Source organism: Glycine max, chromosome 16, assembly GCF_000004515.6.
Source record: "Glycine max cultivar Williams 82 chromosome 16, Glycine_max_v4.0, whole genome shotgun sequence".
In the NCBI taxonomy this organism is placed as follows: Eukaryota; Viridiplantae; Streptophyta; class Magnoliopsida; order Fabales; family Fabaceae; genus Glycine; species Glycine max.
This window is the reverse complement of record NC_038252.2, coordinates 14,633,147-14,646,750: the sequence shown is the minus strand read 5'-3', so window position 1 is coordinate 14,646,750 and position 13,604 is coordinate 14,633,147. Positions and strand designations below refer to the sequence as shown.

Genomic DNA, 13,604 nt, shown 5'->3' with positions numbered 1-13,604 from the left:
TGGAGAATCTTGGAATTGATCTTGGATTAGTGGGCTGAACCATAACTAAAATTCACTAATTATAATTAGTGAAATTTTGGCTCCAAAGTTTGGCTCCACAAATTCAATTTCAAATTCAAGTGAAATTTGAATTTCCCTCCAATTTTGTGTGACACTTAGGCTATAAATAGAGGTCATGTGTGTGCATTTTTTTCAACTTTGATCATTTGAATATTAACTTCAGATTTCAGAGCTCATTTGGAGCACAAAATTTCGTGCTCTTCTCTCCCTCTCCCTTCATTCATCTCCTTCTTCCTCCAAGCTCTTATCCATGGCCTCCTATGGTGGTGAGCTTCTTCTAGACTCATCTTCTCCTTGAAGTGGCATCTCCTCTCTCTCTTCCTTCTCCATTCCGCTGCCATTTATCTTCCAAGAAGCAAAGGAATCCATTGATGAAGAAGATCCTAGGCCTACAAGCTCCAATAGAGCTTGCATCACAATCCATGCTTATCAAGTAACCTTTTTGACATCATCAAAACCTGCATGATATTCATTCGCATTCTCCTCCTTTTTGATGATGACAACCATCTTTAAGTAATACTTTGTCATCATCAAAACCTGCATGATATACATTAACAGGACCTCCCTCACTCTTCTCATGAGGATGAGGATAGACATTAAAGTCCCCAATAGCAAGCCAAGGATCATTTCTGTCGGTACTCAATTGAATCATTTCCTCCCAAAGCTCATCCATAGAGCTTATATTCGGACTACCATACACAAAAGTATAGAAAAGTTTAAGTCTTATCCTAGTATGAATATACTGATGATGTGAACCAACAATTTTCATATCCACCATGAAGGAATCCCAAAGCAACCAAATACCCATGGAGAAACCCTAGGCATCCTCTTTATACCAAGAATCAAAACCCATCTTCTTTATAACCAAAAAGTAGCCATTCTAACAGTTAATCACCTTCATTACTCCCTTTGGGATGCACATCCTCGCTAGTCTCGCCCTCAAGAAATTTAGGCTCACCTTCCTCCCTAATACCTTAATGATAATGACCCGCTTCCAAGGTTCATACATTTTCCTTCTCTCCTCCCTAGAAATAACCACTGTAGGGCACAAAGGGTCATCCACTATGGATTCAACATTATCTAAAGTGTCATCATCAAGCACAACTTCTTTGTCATCAGAACTTCAATCATCACCGTCCAAGTCAATCCTAGTTGCTTGACTTATATGTTGCTTTTTCCTTTCCCGAGTTCCATTTATACCAAAGCATGCTTGTAAATATGATGGCATGTTATTTACCTCCTTTTCTTTTACTACCCCAATATTTAAGGGTTGATCCATCTCCAAGACTCTTTTTCCATTAGTGTTTATTGATTCTTTAACCTCATTGGAAGTAGTGCTATTATCCCCGCCCACTACTACTTTGGGTTTTTTCTTATTGCGGTGCAACAAGTCTACCTCCTCTTTCGTCAGGTTTTCAGAAACTTTAGTAGACAATTTTTTTTACTCGTGGTTCCGAAAATATTATTTTTTTTAAAAATAGATACTGAATATTAAATATGAAAACCAAAATTCCCAATCTCCCCAATAAAACACCCCTTATCTTAATTAAAATTTATTGGAACAGGGACAAAAACTAATGACCAAAATTTAAAATCCTAGTGAGAGAGTCTTTCCTTCCTTATTACGATGCAACAAGTCTACCTCCTCTTTCATCAGGTTTTTCAGAAACTCTAGTAGACAATTTTTTTGACTTGTGGCCACAAAAATATTATTTTTTAAAAAAATAGATACCAAATATTAGATATGAAAACCAAAATTCCCAATCTCTCCAACCAAACACCCTATCTTAATTAAAATTTGTTGGAACAAGGACAAAAACTAACCACCAAAATTTAAATTCCTAGTGAGAGAGAGTCTTTCCTTCCTAGTTGTAGTTTCCATCCCCGCACCGTCCTCCCTCTCGCCACAATTTTTAAAAATTAAACAAGCACAACACCAATAATTAGGAATTGTTAATTTACCATGACGCCACCAAAATAGAAGCTTGACCTCCACCCTATGCAAACCCGCCACGTGCCGCTAATAGCGTGTCCTCGTCAACGTAGCGGCAAGGAATTACAACCATAGAAGAGACCCACCGAAGAAACTACCTCTCCGAATCCAAACTTCCTTCGCTTGTAGTACTGCCCTAATTCCCCAAATTCGGGTCTTTTTTTTTTCTTTTTTTTTTTTGTTCTTTCTTCTCAGATCCCGGTGGCCTTTTCCCTCCCTTTCTCAGGAAAATTCCCCCGATTTTCTCGAGAAAGTGAAACGGAATTATGAGCTTTCAGGACATCGAGGCCGGGCGCCCCTTCGGTTCGAGGCGCGGGTTGATGAATGGGAAGCAAGACCCCACGCAAGCGGTGGCTGCCGGCATATTCCAGATCAACACTGCCGTCTCCACCTTCCAGAGACTCGTCAACACCCTCGGAACCCCCAAAGACACCCTCGACCTCCGCGAAAAGCTGTTAGTTATTCTTTCATTTGTCATTCGCCTTTTGTTGATTCCACGTTGCTTGGTGTTTTGGTGATCGCTTTTTTATAGTATTCTCAATTTAATTGCAGTGGACCTTTTTAGTTTTGGGTGATTTGAGATTACCTTTGTTAATGAAATTTCAAGTAGGAATTTGGGGCTACTGCTTCGTTTTTAAGTTATCGGTCTTATTGTGATTTAACATCTGGTTATGTGTCCCCACTGTTTTTCCACTTCCGAAAGAGTCAATTGAAAAGCAGATCAAAATTGCTGTTGCTGATACTTTGATTGAGGTCTTGTTTCCTCTCAAGTGTTTCTTTAGTCGGGATTAAGCTATAATAGTAATAGAGCATGTGATGATTCCCCCTTGTATTTATAATGTTTTAAGTAGATATACTATTGTAAAATGAAACTTCGTGAATCAAAAGTAAATGAAGTTGAGGGATGTTGGGAAACTGAACTCCCTTTTCAGCTTTGCAAACTGAACTCAATTCCCCTTGTATACTAAGTTTTAATTTAGTGGAACAAGGATCTCTTAGGTTCTTACTGTGTTAGACTTTTTGGAACTTGCAGCCACAAGACAAGACTACATATTGGGCAATTGGTAAAGGATACATCAGCTAAACTTAAGCAAGCCAGTGACATTGATCACCATGCTGAAGTTAATGTAAGTTTGAAACTTTATCTTATGTTTTACTGCATCTGCATGTGCAAATCAGTTTGTTTGAATGGTCTATGTCTCAGTATTTTGTGATCAACTTCCAAAATGCATGAACTTCTCTAAACACTGTTTTTGCTTAAATTCTTGCTGTCATTTTTACTGAATTGGTAATTTCATGATTAATCTGCATCATTTTTTTAATGAAAACAGTGAAAACTTGTTACAGGCAATGTCTTTTTAGTATGTCTTTTGCCTCAAAAACATTTCTTATTTTTGCAGGCAAGCAAGAAGATAGCAGATGCTAAACTTGCGAAAGATTTTCAGGCAGTGTTGAAAGAGTTTCAGAAGGCACAACGTCTTGCAGCTGAGAGGGAAACAGCGTACACTCCTTTTGTTCCTCAAGCAGTCCTTCCTTCGAGGTGATTTGCCAATTATTATTAGAGCCTGTAAAAGTTTAGGGGCAATCCTGTGTTTCTCCTTTGTTTTTAAGTGTGTGGCTTTGTTTCTGGACAATAAAGAGTAGGCTACTTTGAGAATTTTGTGGCTTAATTTGATGCACTTGGTTTCTTGGTGATCAATTGTTCTTCTGTAGTCACTATAAGTGTTTTGTTGGTATTAATTCTGATTACCTTTGCATACAATGGTTATGACATGGGATTTTCATTTTGGTTTGCAGCTATACAGCTAGCGAAGTAGATGTTGGTTCTGATAAGTCACCAGAACAGCGTGCCCTGCTTGTGGAATCAAGGAGGTGATTTCTCATATATTATTAGTAGTTAATCAGTGATTTGCAGATTCATTTTCTCGATATTATTGCAGTGTTCCAATATATGATTATAGTGTGAATAACCACACTTTGAAATGTAATTTTAGGTCAATGATCAGTATTAATCATTTGAAAATTTACATTAGGCCAAAAAAGAATTGATGCTTTTTTCTTTTTCTTTTTAGGTTAATGATCAGTATTAATCATTTGAAAAATTATATTTGGCCAAAAAAGAATTGATGCTTTTTTCTTGTTCTTTTTTGGTGATTCAAACGAACATGAATTAACCTCTATGTCATTATTGGACAACTGAAGTTCAATTATTTATCAGAAAACGGCTCTCTTTCCAATTTAACTTTTGCATTTAGTACCACAGCCTACTGGAAAGCAAAAGATGACCAAAAAAATAAATTCATCTGCAGCATACTATTATGCTTAAAAGAATGGATACCAAAAGCTCTCTCTCTCCCTTCCCTTCTCCGTCTTATTTATTTTATTTTTTTTAATTTTGTCGTGCGATGGAATTTGTGACATAATCAATGGCAGGACTCTTGATTGTGCCACTAAAGTAGATGAACAACTGAATTCATTTATGTTATTAAAATTTTCAAATTCTCCACATTGCATTATTTCAGCACCTTAGCTATTGCATTATTCATGCTGCAGGCAGGAGGTTTTATTCTTAGATAATGAGATTGCCTTCAATGAGGCTATCATTGAGGAAAGGGAGCAAGGCATTCAAGAAATACAGCAGCAAATTGGTGAAGTTAATGAGATCTTCAAAGATCTTGCTGTACTTGTCCATGAGCAAGGAGCCATGATTGGTAATTTATTCCATTCCCTTTTGTTCTTCCTGGTTACTTGTATCTTTATTTTACTGTACCTGCTCACATTACCTAGTGCCACTAAATTTCATTTTGTAGATGATATTGGCTCCAACATTGAGAACTCCCATGCAGCAACAGCACAAGCAAAATCTCAACTTTCAAAAGCTTCAAAAACCCAAAGATCAAATTCCTCTTTGGTAATATATCAAGTTTCTTATTGCAATTATATTACTCTTTGTAAATCTTAACCTGCTTCCATGAAATGAATTTTTATATGTGGAATCTCCAGAGACGGTATCTCCTGAAGAGGATTGACCTAGGGCCAAAAAAAGGGGTTTGACTTAAAAATAGTTCTGTATGGGCTTGCTGTGCTGAAGTCGTCTTGACACACAACATTAAATTTATTAATGACTAGAATACATGGTCTGTAGTTCTAGGAATGACTTAAGACTCATGCACTGCCGCTTGAATCTATGTAGGTGGCCTAGCCTATAGTTTTGTCTAGTATTATCAGTTTGCATATTGCATACTATTTTGTTCTCCATTTTGAAAGACGGATTATTACATTTGTAGTTGGCACAAGAGGGCAGGGAAGGAGTGGTTGATGGAATAATTATTACCTTTTGTAGTTTCCTACTTACAGGAGTTATTATAAATTGTCTACCACCTTGATCTATGGTCAAACCTTTAGTTTTTATTTTTTCCCCCTTTAAAAGTTCTGTGTATTTTCCTTTGTTAACTTTGTGTTCTTTTCTTTTCTTGTTTTCTTCAAAGACATGCTTGCTTTTGGTGATTTTTGGGATTGTGCTTCTCATCGTGATCATAGTTCTTGCTGCTTAGTCAAAGGTTATCTCAATTACATTATGGAGCAAATGCATATATACTGGGCAGCAGATAGCATCTCCCTTGCTGATGGTGTCACTTGATTGGTGTTTTGCCGGGTCTTGTGGTTGACTGGAGTTTGTTGCATCTAATTTCAGTACATGATGTGGGAATTCCCATAATTTTGTTGTGGGGTTTTATGTTCTCTCTATGTTAGTGTTTGGGGTTTTAAAATGTGTCACGGATTATGGTTTAAGTCCTCTCCTTGTTTCTTTAATTAAAAAAATATTTAATTCTTTGATTGTCCTTTACCTGTAAATGCAACGCTAAAACTGGCTGGCTGTGCTGACTCTTCAGCAAAACCTTCGTATATGGTAATCTGTTGTTTCAGTGCTTTTCTTTCCCAGAATTGGAATTATAATGTGTATGGAGAAAACATGGATGTATTTGATGAGTTAAAGTCGATGATTGGCATTTATTCGTAATGATACTCTTATACCGAGTGAACTTTTTTTTCATCTGTCTTTTGAAAGCCGAAAACATGACAAGGCAAGGAAGGGTGGGAAATGATATTGGCACTAAGGTTTCTTTTTCTTCCTTTTTCTTTATGCTTATGGACACCTTTTTTAATTCGAAGCTAATATTCACCCTTCTAAGACTGGCCAATTCCTATAAAAAAAATAAAAAAATAATCAAAAGATTAACTTTGGGGTTTAACTCCAAAGATCATCGCATCGTTATCTTCAATCGGGAGTTTCGTGGTAATTTCTGCTAAACTCCGAAAGCGACTTTATAACTTTCGTAAAATTCTTTGGAAGTACATGTAGTCTTGTCTCCTGCGGAGTTTGTATTTATAAAATTGCCCGTGCAGCCGTACTTGCAAAGTTATCTTATATTATTTGTTCTCTTGCAGCTTTGTTCCGATTACATCTAGAGTTTGGTTCTACTTGGTCTTCGTTGTGTGTACTCTATTGTTTATATCCGAGCAATTAAAAATAGGGTGATACTAGGTGCACCAGCATTATTGCTGGTGCACCCAATATTTAACGTTAAAAGATAAAAGTATCCTTGTCTATTTTTTTAAAAGTTTTGTGCACCCAACGCTTCCATTTCTCACGCGACTGCTATTCTTCTTCTTCAGCCCCTGCGCCACTGTTCTTCTTGTTTTGTTGTTGTGTTTGTTGCACTGCCATGTTTGTCCGTGTTTTGACCGCATTGATGAGTTGCATTGAGGACCTGTGCCATCGTCGACCGTCGAGGTAAGTGTCTTCTCCCATTGGTGTCATTTCCGTTTCTGCTTCCTTTTTTGCCTTGGTGTATTGTGTAGGGATTTAGTTGATCCACTAGGGATTTAGGTGATCTGCATTAGAGGTAGGTTATAGGATATAGATGATCCACATAGGATTTAAATGATCTGTAATGGAATTTGGCTTACAGATGAAATAAGTAGCTTACGGATCAAGTTGATCCGTAAGAAGCATACGGATCAAGTTGATCCTAAGAAGCATACGGATTAAGTTGATTTGTATGCTTCTTACGAATCAACTTGATCCGTATGCACGTTAAGGATCAACTTGATCCATATTAGTTTTACAGATCAAGTTGATCTGTAACTCGCATACGGATCAAGTTGATCCGTAAAATTAATACGGATCAAGTTGATCCGTAACACGCATATGGATAAACTTGATCCGTATGACCCTATTTTAATTTAAAAAAATGTAAAACATGTTAAAATTGATTAAATGTGTTTTTTATTAGGGTTTAAGGTTAGTTTTGAGGGTTTTAGGCTGAAGTAGAATACAAATGAATAATGAAATAAGTTTCATATTATGCTGTAATTGTTTGATGATATTGCTTTGAAATTTGATTATGCTACATTGTTTGGTTTGTGTTGTACTGTTTGATTTGTTTGAACATGAACATATTGATATTGGTTTGAAATTTGTTTAGTTTGTATTACTTTTGACTTCAGTGGAAAACCTCAATAAATCAATTTAGGGCAAGGAATGTTTTGATGGTTTATCCCAAAGTTGCAGTCTACCTGAACCTCTTTTAATTGAGGAATCTTCCATTTGATTCACTTTTTGAACACATATGTTGGTCTTCTCCTTGCAATCAAACCATCTTCAAAAAAAACTTGTTATTTTCTCCTAAACAAATGCCACACCAATTTAGATCACATATTATCTTTTCTAGTATGTTCGCTCATCCATCTTAATAATTTTATCCGTGCTAAACTTATTATCGGCTTGCCGCCTGATATAATTTTCCTTCTAGTGCCACAGAATCTTAAATTATGCTTGAAGCATTTCTTCATTTGATCAACCTTGCTTAAATCTTATTTGTTGCATCCTCTCAATCTTTCGTCTTAATCCTACTTGATTTTTTGCAATTATATCCTAAAAAAACTAACATACCCAGTGCCCGAAGGCTCCTTGCTATGCGAAGGTATAAGAAAGGGTCATTGTACACAGTCTTACCCTTGCATTTATCTCCTAATGTGGTTAAAAAGGAGTTTACTGATATGAACTAAAATTTACTATTAAAATTTGATAGGAATTCAAGGAACTAGCCTCAATTGCAATACAAATTATGTAACAACCACCCCACAATTCCCAAATAATTCCTGATATCCCAGCCCCCTCATATCCACATTCTCCTTCATGATTCTTAGGATCTTCTTCACCAATCCCCTTAAACAAGTGTCCATTCTGACTTCTGTTAGTCTCCTCGACTCCTTCTCTAACAGAATTCTCCTTCCCAACTATGGCCTTAACCCTATTCTTCTTTCTCTCACAGACTTTAGTTAACTTCCATAAGCCCATCAGCATCCCTAATCCTTTAGGTATGTATTCATGTAAAAAATGCTTCCATTTTCCTACTAATCTTCAAATAAAAACAAATCCTGATGACTCCCTCTAGAAATCCAAAGTTCCTTCCAAGGTTTAAGATTTCTCATGTGGACTAAGATACTAATACTAGATAAGATTAAAATTAATGATAAGTTAAAATTTTAATTTTTAAAGACCTTACAAAAGTTGTGTATTGCCTGATGTGTTTTCAGTTTGGCTCTAGCTCTAAAGTTGTTGCCCATTTGTTTCAGCACTATTCTACAACCACTTCTATATCTAGACAAGGCTATATTTGGCTTTGGCATCTTGTTGAATCCTCTCAACTTAGAGAATTTATTATGAAGAAAAACAAAAATGCTTAAAGGAATTTGGTAGAACTATGAAATGAAAGCTTTATGGAAGTGGGTACCTACCTATCATGTTGAATGCCGAGTTACAAGGTTGATTGGGTAGCAAAAGGAGAAGGGAGGGAGGCCTAGTGCAAACAATGTTTATGACACTGTAGTAATGCTCTCAGCCTCGATGACCTCCTTGTCCATCTCCTTGACAACTCTAATCAAACCCCTCGCGATGCCCTTCAGATGCAAACCACTCAATTTCATTTCCTCCTGTAGTTTTTCTGATCCAAACCCTTCAAGCAGAGAGACTGTATTAACTTGTCATACTCATCAACGCTTGGACGACACCATAATCTTGCACTAGCAAATAACTTCAAAGCCTCTCCTAACATTGAGGAGTCCACTCTCTTTCTTCTCTCCAATGTCATTAACTAACTCCCACAATGAGTACACACTATAGAGTTTATGAGCACCTGAAAATGAAATTACTTTTTGAAGGGTATAAGTTGTTGAATTTTGTTTTGTTTTAACAAGTTAATATTGTGATGAATTTGTGTGGCTTAGTGATGGAATTTGTGGTAGACATTTGCAGATCATGGTTAGAACTGGAGGCTTAGGTCGTGCCTTAGGTAGGGTTATTGGCAGAGCTCTAGGGAGAGAGGATCATCATGATTCAGATGATGCTCCCTAGCGACGAAGGCCTATCGCATTGGCAAGTAGGCATCGGGAAGCTGCCCCTATTGTAGAGGATGACCCTGTGGTAGCTGCAGACGTACATGCCCCTATTGCCGAGGATGACCCTGTGGTAGCTGCAGACATACATGCACCTAGTGCAGACGCTGGTGATGATGCTGAGGGATTTCCAGGTGGGCCGCGTGACCCATCAGTGCTTACCGAGTATGCTGACCATGTTGCAGTCAGCGTATGGAACGGAGAGGTATTTATAATTTTGAAGTTAACTTATTTGTTAAGTATTTGTTATTATTGAAATTTGTTTTTTTTTTAAAATTATTATGTTAATAAAGTGTCTGTTCCTTTATACTTCAATTCAGGAACGTCTTGAATTGAAGTTATCCTCCCATAGGAGGAAGGTGTAGAAATTTGGTAGGCATGCTCTTGAAATTGAGGACCTAGTTGCTGCCACATGACTAAGTCCTTTGATTGCGTGTTCAGTAGACATTGGCGATTGAGGACTTATATCCGCGTTCGTGGAGAGGTGGCACAGGTAAACTAGCAGTTTCCATCTTCCTATGGGGGAGGTTAGCATCACCCTGGATGATGTGGCGCTCTGCTTCATCTTCCCATTGTTGGCACCTTCCATACCTTCGAGCCTCTGCATGTCAACGAGGCCGGGTTGATGTTGGTTAAGTTACTAGAGGTCTTCGGAGAGGCAGCCAGGGCTGAGACAGCACAGTGTCATGGATCATACATACACCTATCTTGGCTACGAGATATATATTAGAGCATATGTCAGGCCGGACATTGGACTGCTGCAGCTCGTGCCTATGTTCTTCATCTTTAAGGTTGCACTCTTTTTGCTAACATGAGTGTAACCCATGTTCATGTTGTCTTCTTAGATGCTTTACATGACTTGAGTCAGAGTGGGAGCTATGCATGGGGAGCTGCTGCCCTAGTGCATATGTACGATCATTTGAATGATGCTTGTAGGAGTAGCAGCTGACAGCTTATTGGTTACATCACTCTCTTACAGGTAATTAATGTGTTTTTCATAAGTTAATTACAACAATGTTTTAAATAGGGTATTTAAGATGTTCATTTGAAATTTGTATGATTTTTATGTAATCTTTGTAGTGTTGGATATATAAGCACTTTCCATCACTTGCGGAGTGTATGGCTAATTTGGACTACGATGAGGTGTCACCACGTGCATGTCGGTGGATTGCTACGAAGGCGACTTTGAAGTCCATAACTACAGCGACGTAGAGGCAGCGTCTGGATCGACTCAGGATTTCTGATGTCTGTTGGATGCCTTATGGGGAGCATCGACCCGTTCGGGAGTTTGATTTGATTTCATGCTTTTTCGGTCAGCTACGATGGGGGCCTGTTGCCGCCAGACACCGACCAGAGAGGGTCGTGCGCCAATTCGGATATGTCCAGAGTATTCCTTCAGAGGCTGTCAATTCATGGGTGTCATTTGAAGAAATAGACGATAGGTGGATGCACTACTCAAATCATCTTGCACCAACAGGTGAGATATGTTTTATGCCAGGTCAGTGTGCGCTCGAGTACATGGACTGGTTCTTCATCATTTCTCATCCATTCATGACCGTGGCATAGCAATCAAATCCTTCGAGACATCCAAATGTGACGCATGATGCCTCATTTGTGGAGCCACATATCCCTCAGGTCCCAGAGCCACTAGTAGGAGCACTGACACATGCCCGTCCTCATGTGGACCAGCCTAGACATGTAGTGGTAAGTGTTATCATTTGCTTAGTTGTATCAAATGTCATTTAGGTCAATTATTTTAATACTAATTTGTTTGTTTACTATTTAATAAGATGCTTGCCATGCGATCGCTGAAAGGTTGTAGCGTCTGCTCAACCTTAGGATAGTCACGACAGGCACAGAGTCACACGAGGTCATGGAAGAATGCATCAGGATTGCCAAGGTGTCACAGAAGACGACAATGTGTATGTGAGGTCTCGACGTAGGTGGCGCACGGATCAGCCATAATTTCTTTACACATTTTATATTATCATATTTGGACGATGTATATACTTTTCTTGTATTTGAAAACATTTTGTTTTTGAGTGAACATTTTGTATATTTTAAGTTATTTTTGTTTATAATATTAGTGTTAACGTTAAAATCTTATTTTTAAATTACTTGATTCCAAATCCGTCGAAATAGTATGAATGTGATTCCAATTTATAGAGAAAATATGAGTTCAATTTTTTGCAAAACACGTCATTAATTAGGAACGAAAAATCGTGAATATGACTAAACCTCAATCTAAAACTAAAGATTAGTTCTATAATTAATTCAAAGGATTGAAATATACTTTCAAATTTCGCTACATAATTAAATATCATAATTATGATAATTAAATATCATAATATTACCAATTAAATATCATAATTAAATATATTTGTCATTCTCTCTTTAGATTAAACTGCTAGATCGAAAAACGCCAACTAATATTATAAGTGAGTTGAAAAAGAAGAATATGAAAAAAAAGAGTAAAAATGTAATAAGTTGATAGATGGGGAGTTTTTTATTTTTTATTTACTCTCTTTGTTTATTTTTATCTTTTTATACTTTTTATTTACTAACAAATTTATTTTCTACTCCCATTGTTATCATTTTAATTTAACTAATTTCTTAATTTAGGTAAACCATGAACATAAAATAATAATCATATGGTTTCATTTCGTAATTGACGCGAATTCAAACATTACATTAACTTCAACATAGTGGAAAAAAAATAAAATTTGCTTGAAATACTACAACTAAGTAATGCTAATTTTGCGACAAGGACACATCGTATTCCATTTCCATTACATGTTTACTAAAAATAGCTAAAATTTCTATTGGCCAAAATTGTTTTCAGTAGTTAGACTGCACTAAAACCTTTAGCACGTCATCGTTAGTTTTCAGTTCAATAATTTTAAATTTGATAATTTTATCTGAATACTCATGGTGGCTTGGTCGTTGAAAAAACAATCGCCTTATTGTTTGTGTTTCATGAATACCATAAGGGGGAATCCCATGAGGCGCAACTTGCTTGATCAAATCCTTTAGTTCATCCATAGTACATCCAGAAGGAATGTCAAACTTTTTGGGATTTTTTCCTGTGAACAAGTAACCAACAAACTCATGTTGGCGTGGCATGTTCCACCTCCCGTTGTAATATAGCAGGGCATCATGAGTAGGACTCATAGTCGCTTCAAGTAAGTTTAATATACCATCTGGTGTTCTACCAATGGTGCATAATAACTCAATCGGACCAACACATGAAAATTGATTATTACACATTAACATTGTGTTAACATCATCCTCATTTTTTAGTTGCATACATTGAAAGCGAAATTGGTTACTTGTATCTGTGAATGACTGTCGGTAGTAAATTTCATCCAAATATTGTTTGTTGGTTAGCTAAAGGGTATTATGTATTTTGGTTTTTAACGTTTGAAAATCACAAGCGTTAGGTACTCGATTGGGTACTAGAGTGGAAGTTTGAAAATAAACATCATTGTCGTTGTGAACAATGGATCCATTTGGAAAAATAAAACCTAATGTCGAATTCACAATTGTCTGACTGCTTGTTTCTCCCAAGAATGTCATACTTTGTTCTACGAATTGGGTTAGGAGAGAATGTGTGATTTTTTACCGTGTTCGGGTGTGTCATATATATAGATGAATTTCAGTATCATTGCTTCAATTTTTTTTAAAAAAAAGAGACGCGTGCAGATGGTTTCCGTTTGTGTTGTCAACTACAGCAATGTCGTGACATGCTTTATCTTGCATCAGAATGTGTTGCCAAGTCTTACAATGTCCTATCACGCTTTATGTTAATATGCATGCATTTCACAATGTGTTGTCAATTCAGACAACGATTTATCATACATGCGTACTTTATTTTAGTTGCACCAATTAATTTTTTTCTTAACGCAAGAATTAAGTAATAATTTTTTTCTTAACGCAAATTTAAATATTTCTTAACTACTTACAACATTTTAACTACAATTTTAGTACTTAAAACTCATTAAATTTTTTCCTTCAAGAAAAAAGGAAAAACCTCTCATTAAATTTCTCTAAAAAAAGAACTCTGATTAAATTCAATATGTTTAATAAGTGT

General features: G+C 36.7%; 1 protein-coding gene across 3 annotated transcripts; it reads left to right on the top strand.

Annotated features, from left to right (window-relative positions):
• The first annotated feature begins 1,655 nt into the window (after nt 1–1,655).
• Nucleotides 1,656–6,074, top strand: LOC100811200 (syntaxin-22). 3 transcript variants are annotated; one of them, XM_014769038.3, is made up of 8 exons: nt 1,656–2,181; nt 2,280–2,507; nt 3,087–3,180; nt 3,454–3,593; nt 3,851–3,925; nt 4,607–4,764; nt 4,864–4,964; nt 5,542–6,074. In XM_014769038.3, exons 2-8 carry the CDS (start codon nt 2,320–2,322, stop codon nt 5,605–5,607), a joined length of 822 nt encoding a protein of 273 aa, XP_014624524.1. In that variant the 5' UTR covers nt 1,656–2,181; nt 2,280–2,319; the 3' UTR covers nt 5,608–6,074. The 3 variants fall into 3 exon arrangements, with proteins under 3 accessions (XP_014624524.1, XP_006599180.1, XP_040866260.1); XM_006599117.3 differs by lacking the exon at nt 5,542–6,074 and adding an exon at nt 5,057–5,430 and having other exon boundaries at nt 1,887–2,507; XM_041010326.1 differs by having other exon boundaries at nt 1,909–2,507; nt 4,607–4,964.
• The last annotated feature ends 7,530 nt before the right edge of the window (nt 6,075–13,604 follow it).

Excerpts from the sequence above, each read along its gene's own strand:
- LOC100811200 (XM_041010326.1), top strand. The coding sequence starts at position 2,320 with ATGAGCTTTCAGGACATCGAGGCCGGGCGCCCCTTCGGTTCGAGGCGC. Across the intron at positions 2,508-3,086 it reads CTCGACCTCCGCGAAAAGCT|CCACAAGACAAGACTACATA; the intron begins GTTAGTTATTCT and ends TGGAACTTGCAG. Across the intron at positions 3,926-4,606 it reads CTGCTTGTGGAATCAAGGAG|GCAGGAGGTTTTATTCTTAG; the intron begins GTGATTTCTCAT and ends TTCATGCTGCAG.